General features: G+C 38.0%; 1 protein-coding gene across 1 annotated transcript; it reads right to left on the minus strand.

Annotated features, from left to right (window-relative positions):
• Positions 1 to 555: 555 nt before the first annotated feature.
• Positions 556 to 14043, minus strand: LOC108235148 (tetraspanin-2). The gene is made up of 8 exons (XM_017414969.3): positions 13848 to 14043; positions 6511 to 6613; positions 4107 to 4204; positions 3945 to 4019; positions 3766 to 3849; positions 3603 to 3659; positions 3423 to 3506; positions 556 to 3333 (listed from the first exon to the last, which is right to left on the minus strand). Exons 1-8 carry the CDS (start codon positions 13914 to 13916, stop codon positions 3268 to 3270), a joined length of 636 nt encoding a protein of 211 aa, XP_017270458.1. The 5' UTR covers positions 13917 to 14043; the 3' UTR covers positions 556 to 3267.
• Between the last annotated feature and the right edge of the window lie 6523 nt (positions 14044 to 20566).

Raw genomic sequence — 20566 nt, forward strand, 5'->3', positions numbered from 1 at the left:
ATTCCATGATAAAATTGAAAATCTACTCACTTATAATCTGTTTTAGTCCAAAGAATTCAAGTCATTTGACATTTCCCGATAATTCCTACTAAAACACTGAATAAGCAACATTTGGTAAATTCTTTGTGAGGTATTTGGTTAAAAAAAAAAAACAACCTGAGCTCCAAGCAGAAATTAGACTATGTGACAGAGTGAACATGAAGCTAAATGCCAGAATCACAAAAATATAAAAGTATTTTTTAGCATTTCTAAAACAAAAACAGTTAACAACAACCAAAAAAGCATTTTTGTCTTATTATTTTTCCAGCTCTTTTGCTGATTCAAAAGAAAACTTTCAATAAGTGACCTGAACAACTTTAAATACACTTCAATCTGAACATTAAGTTTCTGAAAGTCGTTTTGACTGATAAAGTCATCTAGGAATTATAGGAAACCCACAACAATTTTAGACCTTGTGAAACAATCCCTGTCAAGATAATAAGATTTTAATGTGTGACAGAATATAACAATACGCTCTAAATCTGTGAGATGAAAGAAGACACAGGAGGGAATGAGTAAAACCTTGGAGGCTTTATTAAACATCAGCCAACTCTTTTCCTGAGAACCCTGAAATGGTACTCAAATTAATTACCACACGATCATCTGTGAGTGTTGTTCACACAAACACAACTGAGAAATACAGCAACAGCTTTCGCACTGAGCAGCAGTAAAACACTGAAACTCCTCTGAAATGACAGTCTGGTGACTCTCTTGCTTATCGCCTGAATGGTGAGAGTAAACACTGCCAAATGGCATCATGAAGTACTGTGAGAGTCTTTGTTTCATTTCATTGGAGTCAAATTACACTGAATTACAAAAAGGCAAAATAATAATAATAATAGTAATGATAATAATAATATAAACCACAGTTGACCAGTGCTTACATCTCAATAAATTTAACTTAATTGATAATATGATAATGGGTTCTTGATTTAGAAGTACCAACAGGATTGTATGATGACTAAAAGGAACGTTGTTGCTTGTGAAACCTCTACTGTTTAAGTCAATGCGACACCGTTTGAGTGCAGCTATTTGAAACACACCGTACCGGGTCGTGCCACATGCACTCCTCGTCAGATGTGTGTGACAGTTTCTAGCAGTCCAATTCTATGAACAAATGTGCACATTTACTAAATTTATATGCTACAGCCTGCTGCTTACTAAATAGCTTGTCATTTTAAAAAAGGCACAATAAAAAGCTTTTCATTCAGAGTGTTTGCCTTTGCAAAAAAAAAAAAAAAAAAAACTGTTGTGATTACATCTATGTACAACTACAGCAAACACCTGTTGGCATACAGCATGTTAAAGCAATAATTCAGATCTTTTGTAGGGAGGTTCGGTGGAAAGGTTACGAACAGTCAGCATTTAACTCTTAGTACAACTTCAGTTCAGAGAAATGTAAATCAGTTCTGACCAGATATATGAGCCACCAGGTAGTTAAGACTTAAAATAACTTCAGTCTCAAAAAATGAATTTAATTACCATTTAGATATCATTCAGTTTCACATTAGGCTGTAATTCATATAGAATTATTTGATTAATTGAACATGTAAGTAGTACTTCTGGTGCAGCCTAGACCAGTGATTCCCAAACTTTTCAGCTTCCCATGGCTCATAACCTTTCCACAGACCCCCCACCCCAAAAGATCTAAACTATCCCTTTGGATAGTAACTATCACAACAGACAAGTATTGTACAACTACCAGAAATACACAACAAAACATATTTACATACTGGAATCCTGACAGTTCAAATAACGGATACAGCTGTCCTGGTTTAACCTGAATAAACAGTTCCACAGTGGGCATGTCTGTCAAACTCTACAAAATATGAACTGCGTGAGAATTTCCTGTTGTCATGGGTGGTTTGTTTTCAAGGCACGAAAAGGATAAAAGAGATGGAAGTGGGGAAAGATTTGCGAGCTGATTTATTGCTCTCAGTTAACCAGCTGATGTATATTTAGTTTGTAAACACAACCACATAATCCAAGTCAAGCTATACAGTCAACAGAGACTGAAGCGTTCACTCTCTTATGTAAGACAGTGTATTTACGACCAAGGAAATGGAAGAAAGATGAGGAAGCTCTCTCTTTGGGAGGAAATTGACAACATAATGTTTTAGTTGAATGAAAAGCTCTTTTTCCTTTGTTTTTTATTGGATCACATTATTTTTATCTTTGTTGGTTCTTTTTTAACTTCTGAGTGTACCGTTTTTGTATTTATGAACGTACCTTTTCTACATCAGGTAACTTTTCCAATAAATTTATTTTAGTAGAAAAAATTGGAACGTTCTCCATGTTTTGCTGAAAACAAAGTTAGTTTCCTGAATTCAGACATAAAATTTGCTGTTGTGTACATGCTTGATGGTAAATGTATGAAAACATGCAAAGTATATCAATATTTGCCTAACATACTGAATGATGGATTTCTTATTATCTTTCTGAGGAGCCAAATGTCGATTAGCTACGCTCGGCATAAAAAGTGGTTAGATAAGAAATTTATTTTAGTTTGTCCAAAAGCAGTAAAATCTGCCTCAAAAAACTCCAGCAGCACCACTTGAGAGGTCAGAGTTAAACTGAGCATAAACCTATTGGAGAATAATTAAAAAAATAATAAAGTGAATGGGTCTTCTAATTTCTCAAACTATGTTTTTATTTTACCTCAACAGAGTTTGGACTTTTGAACATTCGCACATTTCCCTTTTTTTAACATATCAGTCTGATTTTACACATCAGGACTCAGCCTTCAAGCCACAAAACTAATGTCATGCTATGACATCGGTGTCTTAGTATGTGTGTGTGTGCGCGTCTGTGTTACAGATAAGCAAACTCAGCTGGTTTCACCTCAGATTGCTCTCTCAGGTTTCCCACAGCCGAGGGGTCAGTGTCAGCGCTGTGCGAAAAAGCCCTGACACTGCTCCGACGCTATGTGGCCTGGGATTTGTAGTGGTGTCCAAATGGCAGAAAGGAAAACTGGTTTGGAAACTGCCAGGTCAACATAAGCTGCTGTGTTCCCACTTACTGTGTAAAAGTCTTATTGAGATGTTATGAAAGCTATCATTCTACCTGGCCTGTCACTAGAAATGAATAATGAGAAAAAAAAACCAGTACAAGAACAGGCCAAAAAAGAACAACAAAATAAAAACACTGAGCACCATAGAGAGCAGGAATCTATGGACGTTTTATCGGAAGTGCTGAGACATCTACAGGGACCGGACAGAGCAGGACGTCTTAAATGACCTCCCTGCTATTACGGATGGCACAGCAGAGCACCATGCTGAAAATCATCCCAATGATCTGTTGAGAAGAAAAATACAAGACATCAAGTGATTTTTTTAATGGGTTAATGGGTGTTTGTTGATGATGTCGCTCGACTCCTGACTGACCATGATTCCAGCAACACCGATGCCTACGTAGCCAATGATGTAGAACTTATTGTTGAAGAAGTCTTTTATTCCTGACTCACAATCCTGCGGAGTACAGATAAAAGCTGTAAGCGTACTGTTTTCGGATGTTCTTTTATACATAGAAGCTCACTCATTAGGAAACAAAGTCTGACGACAGACCTTGGTTTCTGTCTCATTACCAGGACACCGGCTGGTTTGGGTTCCACAGCATTTTAGCTGAAAATAAAAAGAAAATTATAGTGTTATAATCTAATTTCTGTTTAACCGTGCAAATTAGAATACACAGATTAACATATAACCATTGTTTTTTCTCTTAACTTACCACTTTCTGGTATGAGATGATCAGTGTGCCATTATTATTTTCATCATAGGTATTTTTGTAGAACGTCTGCACATTTTCAATTATCTGCGTCAAACAAGATAATTGTTTGGCATCATACTTATGGCAACACTTTAAAAACCTTCTATACAATTTCTAAATTAGTCGTCAAAGAAGTGTACCTTGTCTTTATTTAGGAATGCAAACACTCCTGCTGCCACCTCAGATCCAAAAATAATCAGTAGACAAGCAAAAAACTGGGGGGGAAAAAAAAGAGAAAAAATTCCATGAATGATGATTTTCATTCATGGAAAGATAATAAAAAGAGGCAAGTTTCTACTCACTGAAGCCAGAAGGCATTGAGATTCCCTAACAGCTCCGCAGCAGCCAAAGAACCCGACCAGCATTATGAGACTGCCAGCACCAATCAGAATGTACACACCTGGATTAATAAAAAAACCGCAAGAAAAGTAATAATTATTAAACAAAGGATTTAGACTTCTAGCTTTGAGGTAAACAATTGTTAGGCTGGCTGATAATTGATGAATTACTAACAGTAACATAATTCAAGAACACCAGAGTAAAAGGATTTAACTGTGTAAATACTTATTGAGTGGGTAGGTTCATTAACTGGCTGTATTTACTGCAAACACTCAGCTTTTCTCTCGCTGGTTCACGTGGCAGTGATTTCACTCATCAGTGTCAACCAGCAGAGGGCAGCATCGAGTTGGAAAAGTCAGCGGAAGCAGTAAGACTTCTCAACATTTCAAACTCTTCCGTTCACTTTTACTGTAATGTCTTTTTTTTAAACACAGAATTTTAATTTTACAAATTTATTTATTGTCTTTTTAATACCTTATATCTTATAGAAGAACCTTTATGGCAACTATCTGATGTGAACTGATTTTCTCCTCTGAAAACATACAATAATAATAATAAAAAACTTCATTAATATCATCATCTGTACAAATGCAAGGAGGAACCTAACAGATTGGCTTAGTAGCATCCTCACAGAAAAATGGGATCTGTTGAGAGGACGCATCAGTCGGCACGTGAAGCCAGGTGGAAGGAATACGAAACATCATAAGTTAAATTTCTATAAATAAATGGAAACTTGTTTTTTATTATTAAATTTTATTTTGCTTTCTGATGCCAGCTAATGCTGCTATAGATTGTTCTGCTTCCTGCAAAACAAACAGACAAAACAAAACAAACAAAAAATTGACCCAATTTTTCTGTTTAATTGATTGATTCATTGATTGATTGATAAGTTTACTTGATAGGGACAGACACACATTAACAGAGACAAACTGAATAAAACAGCAGTCCCATGCTTGCATCATGGTACTTGTAGCGTGAGCTAATTTGCAGTACTTTTCTCTAGACGGGCTTTTTGAACAATACATATAAGAACTATATAATAGTGAAAGTAAAACAATCTAATAAAATAAAACAATGCAGCATGGATAACATATATAAAACCATACATGTAAAACAATACAGTATAAAAATGCATTAAGCATGTATACAGTTCTGTTTTTGATAAAACCAGAGTTCAGTTTGTGTTTTTAAACATACTGAAACTGGTTACAGACTTTAAATTGACATGTAAAGAGTTCCAAACCGTGGATCCTCTCACAGATAGAGCACTTCGAGCATAAGTGGTTCTACCAAATGGAACCTTGTAGATCTACTACTACTACTTTCAAAGTTTTTGTGAGATATTTTATTATAATTTCATAGCAGAAGAGGAAGAGTCCTGTGGGAGTTTGACCCTGTGGGAATGAAGCAGAGCAACTGCTTGGCATTCTGAGCCGTGTCTTTGGGGACAGACCTCTTCCTGTCAAAGCCACTTGTAGCATTACGGTCCCAGAAGACTTGATTAGGGCTACCCATCTTCCAACGCGTCACGTGAATAGTTGATTCTAGCTTTTAGTTAGTCACACAGACCAACTTGATGACACACCTTTACATTATTATAGGATTTACATTACATGAAGTAGCAATCAGGAAGAGAAGGGCCTCCTCTGAGACAGCTGAAATAACTGATATTACAGCAGGTTTTATACAAACCACTGTAATGTGGGAATACACATATCCAGTGTTAATTTTGCTTCTTTTCGAGTAGAACTAATTATTGACTTTCCATGCAGGTCCACTCGTCTCCTACGCTTTCACGTATTGCACTGTTTTTATGTTAATTCCTGCTTTTGCATCAGATTTTTTCCATGGATCCTTATCTCTCTTTGTGACCGTCTCTCTCTCTTTTTCCATTTGAGCAAAGAGACACACTAAAAGGTGGTTTGCAGGCCTGTGGTTTCCCTCATATAATCTCAGGCAATATTTGCAGCAGCCACTTCCTGTTTAACACTCATCTTTTGAGGTTTATAGATTGAAATCTGACATTCAATGGTTCATGGAAAATCTCATTTAAAAATACATCTACAGCTTGCTGTGCACTCCACAAATGAGTTTGCAGGATAAAGTGGTGTGATATACACACCACTGTAATATATTTTCGGGAAACGTGTAAAAAGGTTGTCCTTTTTATTATCTAGTTATCTCTCAAACTATGTAAAATTAACATATAACTTAAAAGCAAAAATCAACAAATATCAGCCAACAATCTTTTCTTTTAGCATTTACAAATTGTTGTGAATTGTTCAACACATGTACTGAAATAACTTTGTGTTTCAGTGCTTTTTTTCTTGAACATAAAGACAAGCTCAGGTGTGCTCTGGCACTCACCAAGAAAGAAGGTATCAGGAGCCTTATCAACAGTGAGGAGAGAAACTGTTTCTGGGTCAAAACGCAGCCAAAGTCCCACTGCCAGAACAAACGATCCCATCAACTGAGGGAGGAAAAAAGACAGAAAATCACACGTTAACTTTTATCACAATATGTTACATAAACATGAAAAGAAAGACAGAAGAAATATATACAGTGCAGAGGATCGTGCTGTTGAAATTCAGGTGTTCGGTTGTAAAGCAATCCTCATAAATACTGCTCTTTTTTTTCCATTCTGCAGAGATTACCAACAAACAGGTGATGGTCGTAGCACAGGGATTATATATATATATATATATATATATATATATATATATTCTTTTCATAATGTATTCTTTTCATATAATGTATACTGTTTACTGATAATAATACCAAAAACTCAGTTAAAAAACTGTTTTGACCTCTTCAATGTTATGTCTAAAACAGAGCAATTGGAATTGTTCTTCTGAAAACTCAATTTTTTGCTTTTCCCAAGTACCCTTTTTTAAGTGGGGTTTTGTGAGAGGACTAGGGTCACATATTACTTTTTGTAGCTCGCTCTTTGAATTACCTGAAGAAGCTAATTTTAATTTGCACCGGCTTGACAAGCAAACAGGTAGTCCAAGCAGGACCAGGACCAAAGTGGACTGCTGTGATCTTAGAACAATTCCAGTCTCAAATATTTTACAGCAACCTGTCTGAATACGGTTTTATAAACTTTTACACTACTGTTTAGTTCAGCACACTGATATTCTGGTAAAAATATATATGATATTTCTGCAAGAAGTGCGGCAGGCTGTAATGAAAGTGCTGCTGCTGCCACTATGCGTCTTTAAAAGCAATCTTAAAATTCTGTCACTACTGCAAAGTTTATAAATAGTGTTAACATGATGATCTGTGACATTAAATTGAAGTTGTTTCAGGATAGCAGCGATCCATTTTGGTCTTGGCCTGACTCAGAGGATTTGCTAGCTTGTCAGCTCTTTCTCTCCACTTTTTGGTTGTTCAGAGCTATCTGCAACAAGTAAGACGTTAAATGTTCGTAAGCGTTCCACAGAACACCACTTCAGAAAATCAAAACTGTTGCTTTAACAATATTTTTTTATTTCCACTAGTCCACTTTGTTCCTTAATCTTTTGCAGGCAGCAGAGTTATTGAGCTGGTTAGGCTAAATGATTTAATTTTCTGTCAGGCTCCAAAATCATGGAGTGAATTATTTAACAGCACTACTGCAACAGTCTGCAGAAAATACAATTTATGTAACTTTAACCTCCCTTCTTTAGTAATCACTGACTTTCCAGCATGGAGAAAATGACGTGCTTGGTTGTGGTCAGCAGTGTGGCACCTCATGCTGAAAAAAAAAAGCTATCCAGCTTGTTTGGAAACATAGCTCATCTTTTCCTTGATTAAACTCTCCACCTAGTCCAATTAAAAAAATGTTCACACTACACCCAACTAAAGAAAAAAAAACAACTTTAAGGTTATTTTTTAAAACTGATCCAAGATTTTTTTCAAGGGTCAATGATGGAGATGTTTAAACGGCATAATTTAATTCTGAAAACATTCAAGCTAAGTTTTAAAACGACACTCTGTCATTGTGTGCGTGCGGGGAAGAAAAATGAGGAGAAATCAAAAAAAAAAAAACTATATGAGAAATAAAACCAGTCAAAATGGAGAGTATTTAGAAGCGGCTGCCACATGATCCATCTGTGTCCTGGATCTAGAATTTAGGTAAACCACTGTTTGTGTGACTTTTTCTTTGAATGTCCTCCAGCTACGCAAACATATTTGAAAGAAACAAGCAAAACTCTAGCATTAAAAAAAAAACTACTTAAACTCAATTTGACTTTGGGATCTTTTGTTTACCAAATGTTTTCTGTATTTGTCTGGTTCTGCAATTTTCCTTTCCTTGCCTTTTTTTTTTCAGTGTCTCATGTTTTTTATCCTTGCCGACCACACTCCTTTTCTCCAGACCTTTGGGTTATATTTTACTATGCTGTTTAGAAGTACGGCCAGTAGCTCAGTTGTAAAGCATCAGAATGGGACAGGTGTTGGGAAGCCGGCTACCTCGCAAACTGAGGATTTAGTGTCATGTGTGGTGATGTATGGGACAGCTGAGCTCTTGGGGTTTCAGGATTAGCAGGTCCAAAGTGATAAAGCATAGAGCAGCAACGGCTGTAGATCTGCAGATTTACTGATTGAGCTTGGATTAGAGTGGAGAGGGAGTCTGGATCCGTTCAAGGTTGGTATTTGTCAGAACACTTGATAGAGCGAGGTCTGAAACGAACACAAGATATCGTGTTGATGCTAAATGGATGAGTATGTGGTGGGTTAATGTTTGATAAGAGGTTTATGCCACAAGCAGCTGTCATTACTGTTATTGTTAAAAGCCTTTTCAAAGCCAGCAGCTAATATGCTAAATGGATCCCTGACACCAGCACTCATCAGCCTGCCTATCCCACATGACCCATTAACACCCACTCTGCCTTCATACCCTCCCTGCTCCACCTCCCATTAACCTGCCACGCCCCTCCCTTCTCTTTCCTGATTCTATCCACCCCCTTGTGTTCATCGACCCCACCTCACTTCGACCCCTCCCTCCCAATCTCCCCAGAGGACAAAGACCCACTGTCTCCCTGTGAAGCTTTCATGCACAATAGGAATGAAGCACGCACACACAATGAAAATGAATATGAAACCAGGAGGAAAGAGAAAAGTAAGTCACTGCAGACCCCCATGATACCTGCAGACACATCATGATCAACAGGAAAAATAAAGTCTAAACCATGTCCCTTTATAAAACTTTGATAGGACCGAGAACAACAGAACTCCTCATTTCCGGTGCCAATGCCTCTGACAGTGTCTAAATTTTCTTAGGTGGGGATAAGAAATGTCTTCATTGAAGCTTTATTAAGGTTATTTTACAGTTTAAGGTCTATTTTTTTTTTAATGTGGCAGTTAAAGGGTGTTATTTTAAAGGGGATTTCCATGAGAACAGGGACTCATACACAGAACTGTGGCCAGAGACTATCTGTGGCACTTTGAAGGTTTGGAAAAAGAAGAAACAAGCTTTACTGTAAATTAAAGTTAAAAATAGCGCACGGAAGAAAGACGTTTATAAACTTCTCAAAACCTAGCAGCGAATTGGGAGTGGTTTAGGCTTTCTAAAATAGTCCTTCTTGTCTTTTGCATTTGGACAAAAAAAACAAACAAAAAAAAACAATGAAGGGGCACATTAAAAATGATGGGCAGATGGAAAGTGTAAATAGAAATGAGATAATTATGGGTGGAGTAAATCCCATTGTGCTCCGTGACAGGCAGGGCTGTTGGCTCACACTGACCTTTACAATAAAGTGTGCTGGTAGGGCTGCTTGTTGAAACAATATTTAGTAACAGCAGAAACTATAGACATAGCGCATGTTACCAGAAACCTTTAAAAAAAGGACTTGTGTTTACTTGATGAGCGAACTTGAGCAGTGTGCAACTTGAAGGCTGTTAAATAAGTTGGCCAAAATGTATTTGTATAGATCTGAATTAGAAGCATAAAGCTAGGTAGATTCATAGAGTGAACATATTTCTATGACTTTTTAGAAGACATCCTTACTACTTTACATTTGCATAATGCCAGCCTAAACATTGGCACATCACAAAGACAGCCTGAGCAGCTGCCTTGCTCTCTCTTTCATATTTAAAAGACAGGGCCTTTCAGAAGGGGTGCCTTAAAGAAAGGAACATAACTAAAACAGTGCAGCCATGGTTTGAGCCATTTCCACACAGAAACACACATTTCTTTCAAATATATATATGGAGATTTTTTTTTATTTTTGAAAACATTTTTGTAAAAATGGCACACTTTCAAGAAATGTCTTCTTCAACATGAAACCACCAAAAAAACAAACAAAAAAACCCCCCCAACCCAAACCACTCCAGTAACTATACCCTGCCTATAGTGGTTACATTGCCATGAAATGACACCAACGAGGTGTGAAGCACGCACATGAAGCTCGCACGCTGGGTGCAAAATTGAAACCCAACCAGATGAGGAGGACACAGGTTAGATTAGAGGTAGGGCAATGACATCAACATTTTCAAAAGGCTGTATTTTGGCCATCCACACATAAATTCAAAAGTGGCATTTCAATATTTTTTTTCACTTAATACCTGTTTTCAAAAAACACTGTTTTGGTGTTCCTGAAATGCCGTTTCTGTCTGGCGCAATGCTGACACGATAAAAAAAAAACTTTTGCATATCCACAAAAAACATTCTGTTGTGGTCGGTCCACCTAGAACAAATGACTCGAATCTTTTATTCTAGTCCTGTTTTGATATGCACACAACTCTTTCTTTTCTGTAATAATAAATTGGACGTGAAATGACATGAACAGTATGTTCACTGCTTATGGTGGAGAGAACTCAGGAAGTTTTAATGTTACCAAACTCCGCGCAACACCCCAAAGAAAATGCCTTTAAACGCAGCTGTTGCTTTCCTTTACTCTTTTTACACCAACTAAATAGAGGGAGCGTGGCACCTTCTCAGTGTGTCCTTTCACATATGCCAACTTCGCAGAATCAAAGCCCTAGTGTCCAGTGTGGCACGTTCCACTATGCCTGCTCTCTCTCCCCCACACTCACACTCACACACACACACACATCATAAATTGCACTTTCTGCAGCTGGCTTGGAGGTGCAACAACTTCATGTCCTGTCATTCCTTCTCCGTTTTTCAAACCATCTGTGCAACAATTCCTTTCTTCCTTATTTGTGTTAAATGTTTGCATTATTAAATGACTGAACATTTCAAACATGACAGATTACTGTTGCTTTTAGTTATCATCCGAATGCTCACAGTTTGTGTATAGTTTGGTAAACCTGATTAAGTTTATATACTTCAATAAAACATTGTCACATTATAATGCTCTTTTAAATTTTGAATACAAAACATATTTTGATCTTTGAAGAACTTGTTGCTTTTAAATGACTCATTATACTCTGCATTTATTTCTATATTTGTTACCTTATTAGTTATCAGCTGTAAACTGGAAACTAAAATGATTAGCAGAAGAAAAAACATGTACTCATTTGAAATTATTAACATAGCATTATTCACACAGTGCAGAAACTGCTACTACTGAACTATTGTCATATTTATTTGTCATGCTATAGCATGAAAATAGAAAATCAGACAGACTTTTGACAAAGACTCACATTATTAATATGATTTCAAAAAGTAAAAACAAAAAAGACTGAAATTCCTGAAAGGCACTAGTGCTGACTTGCTAGTGAAAAAAAAGACTGAAGTTAAACAAAATTCAGCAACAAACAAAACAGGACAACCTGAAGCAAAGGCAACAGTTTGCACATAATAAAACACCTTGTTTTCTGTTGGACTAAAACATAGCATATGGAATATTTCCCTCAGCTTAAAAATTACCTGATAAATCAATAATGTACTGAACATTCCCAAAACAACATAGCTTAGACATACTGAGGTAGGAAACGCAGAAAACATTGCCTTGTTCTCCTTGTGCAAACCCAGCCAAAATGAAGCAACGTTTGCCTCTATCTGTTTACCACACAAGCTTAATTTTTAACTAAACAGGTCAATGAATCATGGCTTGGAGACAACCCAGGCAATGGTCCTCTTACAATATCTGAACTGTTGCTTTAAATAAGGAAAGAAAAAAAGCGCTTCTTAAGACATTGCTCTACAGATGGAAACATGTAAAACAAGAAAATCAACATGCACCCATGCTTCCAGTCTGCTGATCTATTTTCTCTGCATCTGGGTCAAATTCCTGCCAACTGTCCCTGTTGTGCCATGTGAGCGCACATACACGCACATATCCCCCTGAATCTCTCAGTGACCCTTTTTTTTCCCTCTCCTAGAACGGCTGCACCATTCTGTTTCTGTGGTGCTGAGAGTTCAGCCTTTTTTATCAGGCAGTCCTGTATCCTCTTTCTCACTTTGGCTGTGATTGCCAACATCTACATGCTGTATCTCCTAAACGCATTCTTTAAGGCCATGCATATCATCTGTTGCCTTTCATGCCACAGATGATCTTAGTTTAAGGCTGAGATCATCCTGTGCTGAAAAAAAATGGTGCAGAGGTAGCCATTTTGGTCAAACCTTGAAAATAACATTATGTGCAGGTACATGCAATATTGCTACCAGACAGTTGACTCCAAAGAGTTAAAGGTAAAAATGTAATCAAAGATTTTGTGCAATCTGTTAGCTCTCAGAATGTGTGCTGGAGATCAGTTTCAGATACTACCAAACCAAATTTTATGCTACTTTTATGTAGATCCAATGCTTATTTTTTTGCAACTTTCGTGAAAACACGTCCAGATATTTTGCTAACACAGACACACAAATACAAGCCAGTTGGACCGGTGGGGCAGCTGCATTTATAGACCTCTGACAGGCCCCCCACCCCCTGCTTAGTGGAGCCAAAGAATCATATTGAAATTATGCTATTGTCCTGTTGTCACAATGGATGCATTCACGGTGCGCTCAGCGCCTGATCCACTCCACAAATGCTTGTTGGAAATCTCACGCCCCCCCCCCCCCCCCCCCCCCCCCCCCCACACACACACACACACAAATAAATCATGAGTGTGAACAGTGGCGCATCTGGACCGAAATTTGGAGCAAACAAATGTTGTTTACGGAGAGAATAACTTGACGCGTGAAAAAACAACAATAATCCAAACACACTTGCGCACCTTCCACTTCCACCTGACTGATTCTCTGAGGGCAGGAAAGCCGCTCTTCATAAAGGGAAATTAAAAGAGGAAGCAGCGGGGGGACGTGCTGCGGTTGTAATGTCAGTAAATAAGAGAACTTTGCAGAGTTTGTAAATGAAGCAACGTGGTGCGGGAGGCCAGGAGTTGATTTTCCATGCGCTCCCCCTCTCGCTCTGTCTTTTCATTCAGTCCTCCTTTCAAAAACAGGTTTCCCCGGGAAAAAAAGAGGGCGATTTTTTTCCTCTTTCCTCTGTGGAAAATCTGATTTAAGCCATGTGAGCCAAAACTAAAAGAAAAAAAAATTATGATAAAATAAAACATCAGTCTGTCACTGTTTCTACGCCGCGCAGGGCAGCTCTATCCAGGACACGGACTATTTGAAGCATTACTACAGTCTGGCAGGAGGATTAAAAAAGGAAAAAAAAACACAACGTGAACGTGTCCACCGGATGCTCCAGAGAGAGAGTAAACATTCTGCTCTGCTGCACTTGCTCAGCTTTGCATCCCATCACCTCCGCGCAGCTCAGAAGCACCAAGCTGCGGCGGCGGCGGTGGCAGCATGCGGCTCTACTTACCCAGAACAGGAAGTTGAACACGAACAAAAGGTATTTCACACACTTCATGCCTCCTTCCACCTTTCCCATGTCGGCTGGATGTCTCCTTGTGGGGATTTGTCCCAGGAAAATAGCTCAGACAGTCGAACCGTCTGCGCACAATGTGACAATAATAACGGTCCACCCGGCCGCGCTTGCGCGTCAAGAAGCTCTCTGTCTCCCTCCTCTCTCTCTCTCTCTCTCTCTCTCTCTCACACACACACACACACACACACACACACACACACACACACAAAACACCACAGGATCCGCATAGACTCTTTCCAGACCGCCCCTTTCAATACTGCAGAGTGTGGTTGAAGGGGGGGTTGAGACTACTCGATGGGAACTCTGTTGTTGATTTGTCATGTTTCCATTTAGGAAAAATAATAATTTACATGTGATTAAGCCTATATGTTATTTCACCTTTTTTATTCTAAGTTTGGATAACCTCATACAGCTCAGTGGCAACACTTCTTCCCAAGTTTCCGTAGGAACTGGAAATCTCCTTCAGCACAGGAAAACAAAAAGCCAGTGCGGGACAATTTCAAGTTTACACACACACTTGTGTGAGTTGTCCGTTGGAGCAGGATTGGTTCATGAGCTAGATGATGTCACATATTCTGTTTCCAAAAAGCTTTAAGGAGGAGCAGCAGTTTAAAGCTCACAGCAATGACCAAACATTTAGCAGTCAAAATAAATAGAAAGTGGAACATTTGATTGTAAGAGTTGACATAAGCAAAGAAATGAATGAAAATAAAAGGAAAAATATGATAAAGGTTTGGCCATTTTTGTTTTTAAAGTGACCTGTAAACTGAGGTTCTTTTGGTTTTCTGCTGCGCTTGGTTTTTTGCAGTCTAGATCATCTGGCAGTTTTATTACAATAAGGGCTATGCTGCTCATGATCATCACACATAATAACTAAGTATCCATCCATCCATCCATCCATCCATCCATCCATCCATCCATCCATCCATCCATCCATCCATCCATCCATCCATCCACCCACCCACCCAACCAACACTCTCCAGATCCTCCCGATGAACCCCAGTGCAAGAGAGTATCCATGATTCCTCCACTGAGTTCTGTGTCTGCGCTTGGGTATTGTGGGATGAGCCTGGAAAACCTCCAGAGAAGACATCCTAACCAGGTGCCTGAACCACCTCAATTGACTCCTTTTGAGGAGGAGGAGCAGCTCTGCTCCAAGGCCACTCCCAGCTGCTTTACATTAGGCTGTGAACCGGCCCAGTGGACGGTGAAGGTTTTGGCTTAAAGACACCAAAAGAACCACATCATAAAAAGCAGAGATTAGACCTGTGGTGTCAGGATGGGTGGAGAGAGTGGCAAACCCAATGCCCAGACTCATCTTAAATAAGAAAAAAGATTTATTAATAAAAGAAAACAAGAGGCAGCAAATTCAAACACATGGAGCAGAACATGGCAAGGCAAGGGAACACAAGGGCGAAAACTGCAGACCAGAACGAATGAACCGGCGAGGAAGTGGAGAAAGTGACCAGGCATTAAAGGCAGAGGGTAATTAGAAGAAGTGGGCAGAGGTGAGTGATTGCAATTGCGAGCAGGAGGAAATGGGCGTGACAGGCAACCAAGTGATAAACTGAGGAGAAGTGAATAATGACATGAACACAAGAGGCAGAAACAATACAAAGACAAAACATGAAAACAATAACCCTCATTTGAATGTGCTTTGAGATCCTGTCCATGAACACCACAAAAAGGAATGGACAGCTCTTAAAAGTGAGCATGACACCTCCCTTAGCACCCCCGTCGGAATGCCTCGACAAACACAGTCATAAACAGATCCAGATCCACAAAGCATATGTAGACTGGAGAGTCAAACTCCCATGACCCCTTGAGCAACTCTGCAAGGGTAAAGATCTGGTCCACTGGTCCACGAGAAGGACAAAAACCACACTGCTCCTTCTGAATCTAAGGTTCGACAATCGGTCGGAGTCCCCCTTTCAACACCGTCCATTTTCTTTATCCACTTCTCTGGTGCCTTTCTCCAGCAACCACTGTGAGAGAAGTGAGGGACACCCTAAATATAATCTAATATAATCTATAATCTAAATATTAACTAACACATTTTATGGCATTTCCTTTGAAATAAAATCAGCAGTGTTGGAACTTTTTCTAAACATTATTGTTCTTATTTTGCTTTAATAAAATGCAGCCTTCAGCAGCTTTTCCAAAACTTACCTCATGTCTTCAAACCAGATGTCTCAACAGCAACACGAGATACTAAAAACCCAAAGTTCTCATAGCAAATAGACAAATAAAGACATGTTACTTATTTTTTATGACTCCATAAACCTGTTACAGTTCATAGAGTTATAAACATTAATACCAGAGTAGGATGTTCAGTAATTTTACTTGCAAAGTGGAAAATATACTGCATTAGCCATTAAAAATGTATTAAAATAAAAATTTGATATAATTTTTGTTTATGTTTCTCTTTAAAATCCTGTTGCTTTTATGTGTTTCTTTTGAAAAATTTTATTACCCTGTGCTCAGTTAAATTTGTAGACACCATAAAACAAACAAACAAAAAAAAGAACCCTTTTTTTAGTCTGTACACTGTAATCAAATTGTGCTGAACAGTTTTTGAGCAGATTCACTCTTCTCTCGGGTGTCAGTATTTAAATGTTACTTTACAGTGACATTTCTTTTATAGAGAAGGATATTTTTTATGTACCCCTCCCTTTATACCCTAAAGCTAAACCATTACTGTGTTCTCAGAGTCAAAACTGGCCTGATTATTTGTCAGTATTACTCCCCAACCTACTGAAATCTACTACTTTCTGCTTTGTCTGACCACAAAGACAATTCGTATTAATGTCCATTAAAACAAAAAATAGAAATGACTCAGACAGACACAGAAACAGGGTGGAGCACAATGTTTGACATAAATATTTTCCACATAGAGAGCAGTGGGTTGAATGTCCAAACAGCACTTGATTTTTTATTAGGGGTAATTAGGTCTTGGTTAGAAAATGTCCTTATAAGAGGAACAAAGAGCTCTGCCAGACTGAGTGATGGAGGGAGGACAGAGTTATAGAGGCATGATGGAGAGGGAGGGACAGACAGGCTTAAATGATGTAACAGAAAGATCAGTCACCAATGTGTTTTCTAAGCCATTCTCTCTTAAAACTTTATGACCTAATAATACATGTTTGTGCTCTGAGAACGTCTGGGGAAGCTGCGAAGGGTTGACTGAAAACAAACGTTTAGTTTGGATGGCACCCAGAGTAAAGGACAAGCTGATAAGACCACTGAGTCCCAGCCTGTTGGATGTGTTGTTGGTGCCTCTGTTGCTATGTTGTTCCAAGTATGTGAACAACAACAAAAAAAAGTCCATAGGTCATAGCCTGCATGAGAATAAATAACAAAATAGCGCCAACACACACATATAGCATCATTTATTGCATGTATTTATAGCAGATAGGTTGTGTTGGCACACATTCGTTGATGTGCCATTTGCGAAGAGACAGAAGTTCTTGGAAATATGTTGTAATTAGTGTCCTGAGTTTATGTTATAACACCGGCTGTTTTACTTGTGACCTCTTCAAGGTAATGTCTTCTGTCGGTCTCATGAACCACAGGTCAAGTTTTTATGAAACTTTCAGAAAGTAATTCCAGATGTGTATCTACAACTGATTGACTTTCAGAGTCAATTCAATTCAACATGGCTGCCACAGCCAAATAACCTTTGAGGAAGATTTGGTGTGGTAGAGTACGACATCTCACAATAGTGCGTGAGATTTAGGAAAACGTTACTTTCAAGATTTGACCAAAACAGCTCCAACTCTGTCATTTCTCATCATAAAATGATATCAGTCTAAAACTCGGACATGAAAGGCAGTGTGTGATATGCATTCCTTCAAGGAATGCAAGGCCTGTAATTATATAAATATTATTTGAGCTTCTTTAGTTTACATTAAAAAAAAGAGGTCTCCAATTTCCAGAATTCTCTGTTGAGAATTGGGCTCATTTTTGAGATTCAAAATCTGCAAATGTATAAAATAAGCTGTTCACAAAAAGGCAAAGAGGAGAAAATGACCTAAAGCAGTTCGCAAGTTTCATAAAATATGTTCATCATAGAGAAAGAGATCAGCATTTTTATGGAACTTAATTACCACTTGGTTCACAGAATGGTTTACACGTGAATACTATGACTATGTCATTAATAAAAATACACCTGGAAAATACAAAAGGCAAATTTGGTACTTTTCCATAAAAGCAGTGTCACCGACAGTTATATGTTTAATTCAAACAGACTATGACTTTTTCATATCTGCCATGTTGTACATTCTTTGAAAATAGTTTTTTGTTTGTTCTCAGAACAATAAATTTATAATTTCAACATCAAACCTTAAGGCGTCTTTAAATGTTAAAAAACCCAAACATTTCACTGCACATTTGTAGCAACGAAGCGCCATCTGCTGGTGATATTGGGGACCTAAAATGTGTTTTTCATTCCTGAATATTGGTCACAGAGAGTTCAAAGCTGTGTTCAAAAGATCTCTAGAAGTGTCTGCGGTCAGCCAACATTACTTTAAAGTAGTCTGTGATTGTGCAAATAGTGGGAGAGCTGATAAAATACATAACGTTTTCTTCACAGGTTTTCCAAAAGCAAGAGGTTGTGTAAAATTTACGTCTGAAAAGATTTCGATCTGATAGCTTTGCCTTGATGGGAGCTTAACTCACAGCAAGAGATCCGTGATTCGTGAAGCTGAGAGAACAACCAGACGCCTGGGACTGGAGAAGGAAGTTTTTTTTTTTTTCACACATGACCACAAGAGGGCGACATTGTCTAAGCAGAAGAGATGCTCCTCGTGAGGCCATGGGTTGTAAACGGCTGGATGTTCTGGATATTTGTGACTTCTAGCTTTTCAAAAGCTTTGGATTATTGTTCTGTTATAGAAAGTGAATTCTTTAATCCTTATTAATCTTGTGCTCCTGTTCCCAGCTTGGTTGGTGTTTTTCCCCCCCAAACATATCTAATATTAGTTGTGGCCAAGTATCCCAGATTTGTCTCCAGTGCAGCTTTATCTTATCCAGATGCTGGATTACTTATGTGGTGATGTCACTAATAAAAAAAATCTTTTTGGTTATTTCTCAGATAAACTTCATTAAAGATGATGCACCACTGCTCGAGTAAAGTCACACAGAGGTTTTGCCGCACTTGGTTAACCTAAAAGTTTTTTCAACTTTGCAGATCTTGCATTGACTTTCAGTGTTAAATGTTCACCTCTTCTAAGTGGAAATTTATAGATAGAAAGATTCAACCCTGAAAGTGATTTGATTTCCACTCGTATGGACTTCTAGTGCTTTTTTGAAGCTATGATATTAAATTTTAATTCCAAAGTCAACTTCTAAGAAAACATAAAACTTTCTGTTTGCAGATAAAGTGCAACATTATCTGAGAAATCATTTTTTGTCCTTTCTTTTATTCTCTTCAAAAACAAAACAAAAATATATAATTTGGGGTAACAAAGGCTTGGGGTAGTTTTTATTGTGAGCCAAATCCTCTTTAAAATACAGCATTTTGCTTGTTTCTTATCTATTCATTTGCATATTTTTAGTCATATGTGCTCCAAATTTATACAACCAGGTAATTTTAGGGGGCATTTAGAATGGCTGTCCAAAGTGACAAGAAATTTCCTAGTGTTGTGAACATGACATGGTCAAAATCAGGGCTCTCACGTTTGCATGTTGGGAACAACATTTCGTCAAGGTGGGAAGAAATAGGAACAGCTTGATTGGTAGGGGATGGGTCATATTTCCCTCAGGTCAAACCTCCTCTGCTATTAGTTGTTCTGTAACTGAAGACATGAAGTCACCTATGATTAAAAATGAATCATTAAAGGTTCATTCAGTTCTGATTTCAATAATATGAAAACCCAGAACAGGTATAACCAAATTATGTTATACAAGGGAAACAAAGATCAGAGAAAAGTAAAAAAAAGAAAATGTAAATATGTATGAGCTATATTTTGTTCTTCTTCCTGCCTTCTTAATCCTTTCTGTGCTTCTTCAGACATCTTGCAGGAATTAAATCCTGAGGCTATGATGCTAAAATTTTAGATTAAAGCAACAAATCAAATCTTTTAACGTGGTGTTCTGTTAAAAGGTTATAAACAAGTAATATTGTACTTGTTGTAGATAGCTGTTTGAACGACAGTGGCTTGGAAAAATAGAGTTTAATTCTGACCAGACTGACAGGCTGATATCTAGTCTGAGAAAGGACAAGAACAAAGTGGATTGGAGTTACTTTAAGACAGCAGCGATTCACTTTGGGTTTGGTCCCACATTGATTAGCTGTTAGCTCATCCCTCAGGTCAAAACTAAACTATTTCTCCAAACTGAGGTCATTTAAAGAGCTGATAAGATATTAATCACTCATAACCTTTCCTCAAAAACCCAGATCAAAAGATCTGGACTATCCCTTTGAAGGTGCCACTTGATGAAAAGCAGGTACAATGAGAAAACTGATCTAAGTACAGACTTTAAATGAACCAAAACTGTAAGCATGCAGTCTTTTAACACAACCTAATGAGATGAAAAGGCAACTCCGCTTTGGGGAGATTTACCAAGAGAAGTTAGTCACTCCAATGAGAACAAGAATCCAATATCTTTAAGTCAAAATAAGACCTGCACGTTAAACGGACACAACAAGCCAA

Source organism: Kryptolebias marmoratus, linkage group LG8 (genome assembly GCF_001649575.2).
Source record: "Kryptolebias marmoratus isolate JLee-2015 linkage group LG8, ASM164957v2, whole genome shotgun sequence".
Taxonomy (NCBI): Eukaryota; Metazoa; Chordata; class Actinopteri; order Cyprinodontiformes; family Rivulidae; genus Kryptolebias; species Kryptolebias marmoratus.

What these genes read in the sequence shown, in the direction of transcription:
- LOC108235148 (XM_017414969.3), bottom strand. Translation starts at nt 13,916, where the DNA reads ATGGGAAAGGTGGAAGGAGGCATGAAGTGTGTGAAATACCTTTTGTTC. An exon ending in CTCAATGCCTTCTGGCTTCA is followed by an intron (nt 4,020 to 4,106) that starts GTGAGTAGAAAC and finishes TTTCCCCCCCAG; the next exon opens with TTTTTTGCTTGTCTACTGAT. An exon ending in TCATCTCATACCAGAAAGTG is followed by an intron (nt 3,660 to 3,765) that starts GTAAGTTAAGAG and finishes TTTTATTTTCAG; the next exon opens with CTAAAATGCTGTGGAACCCA.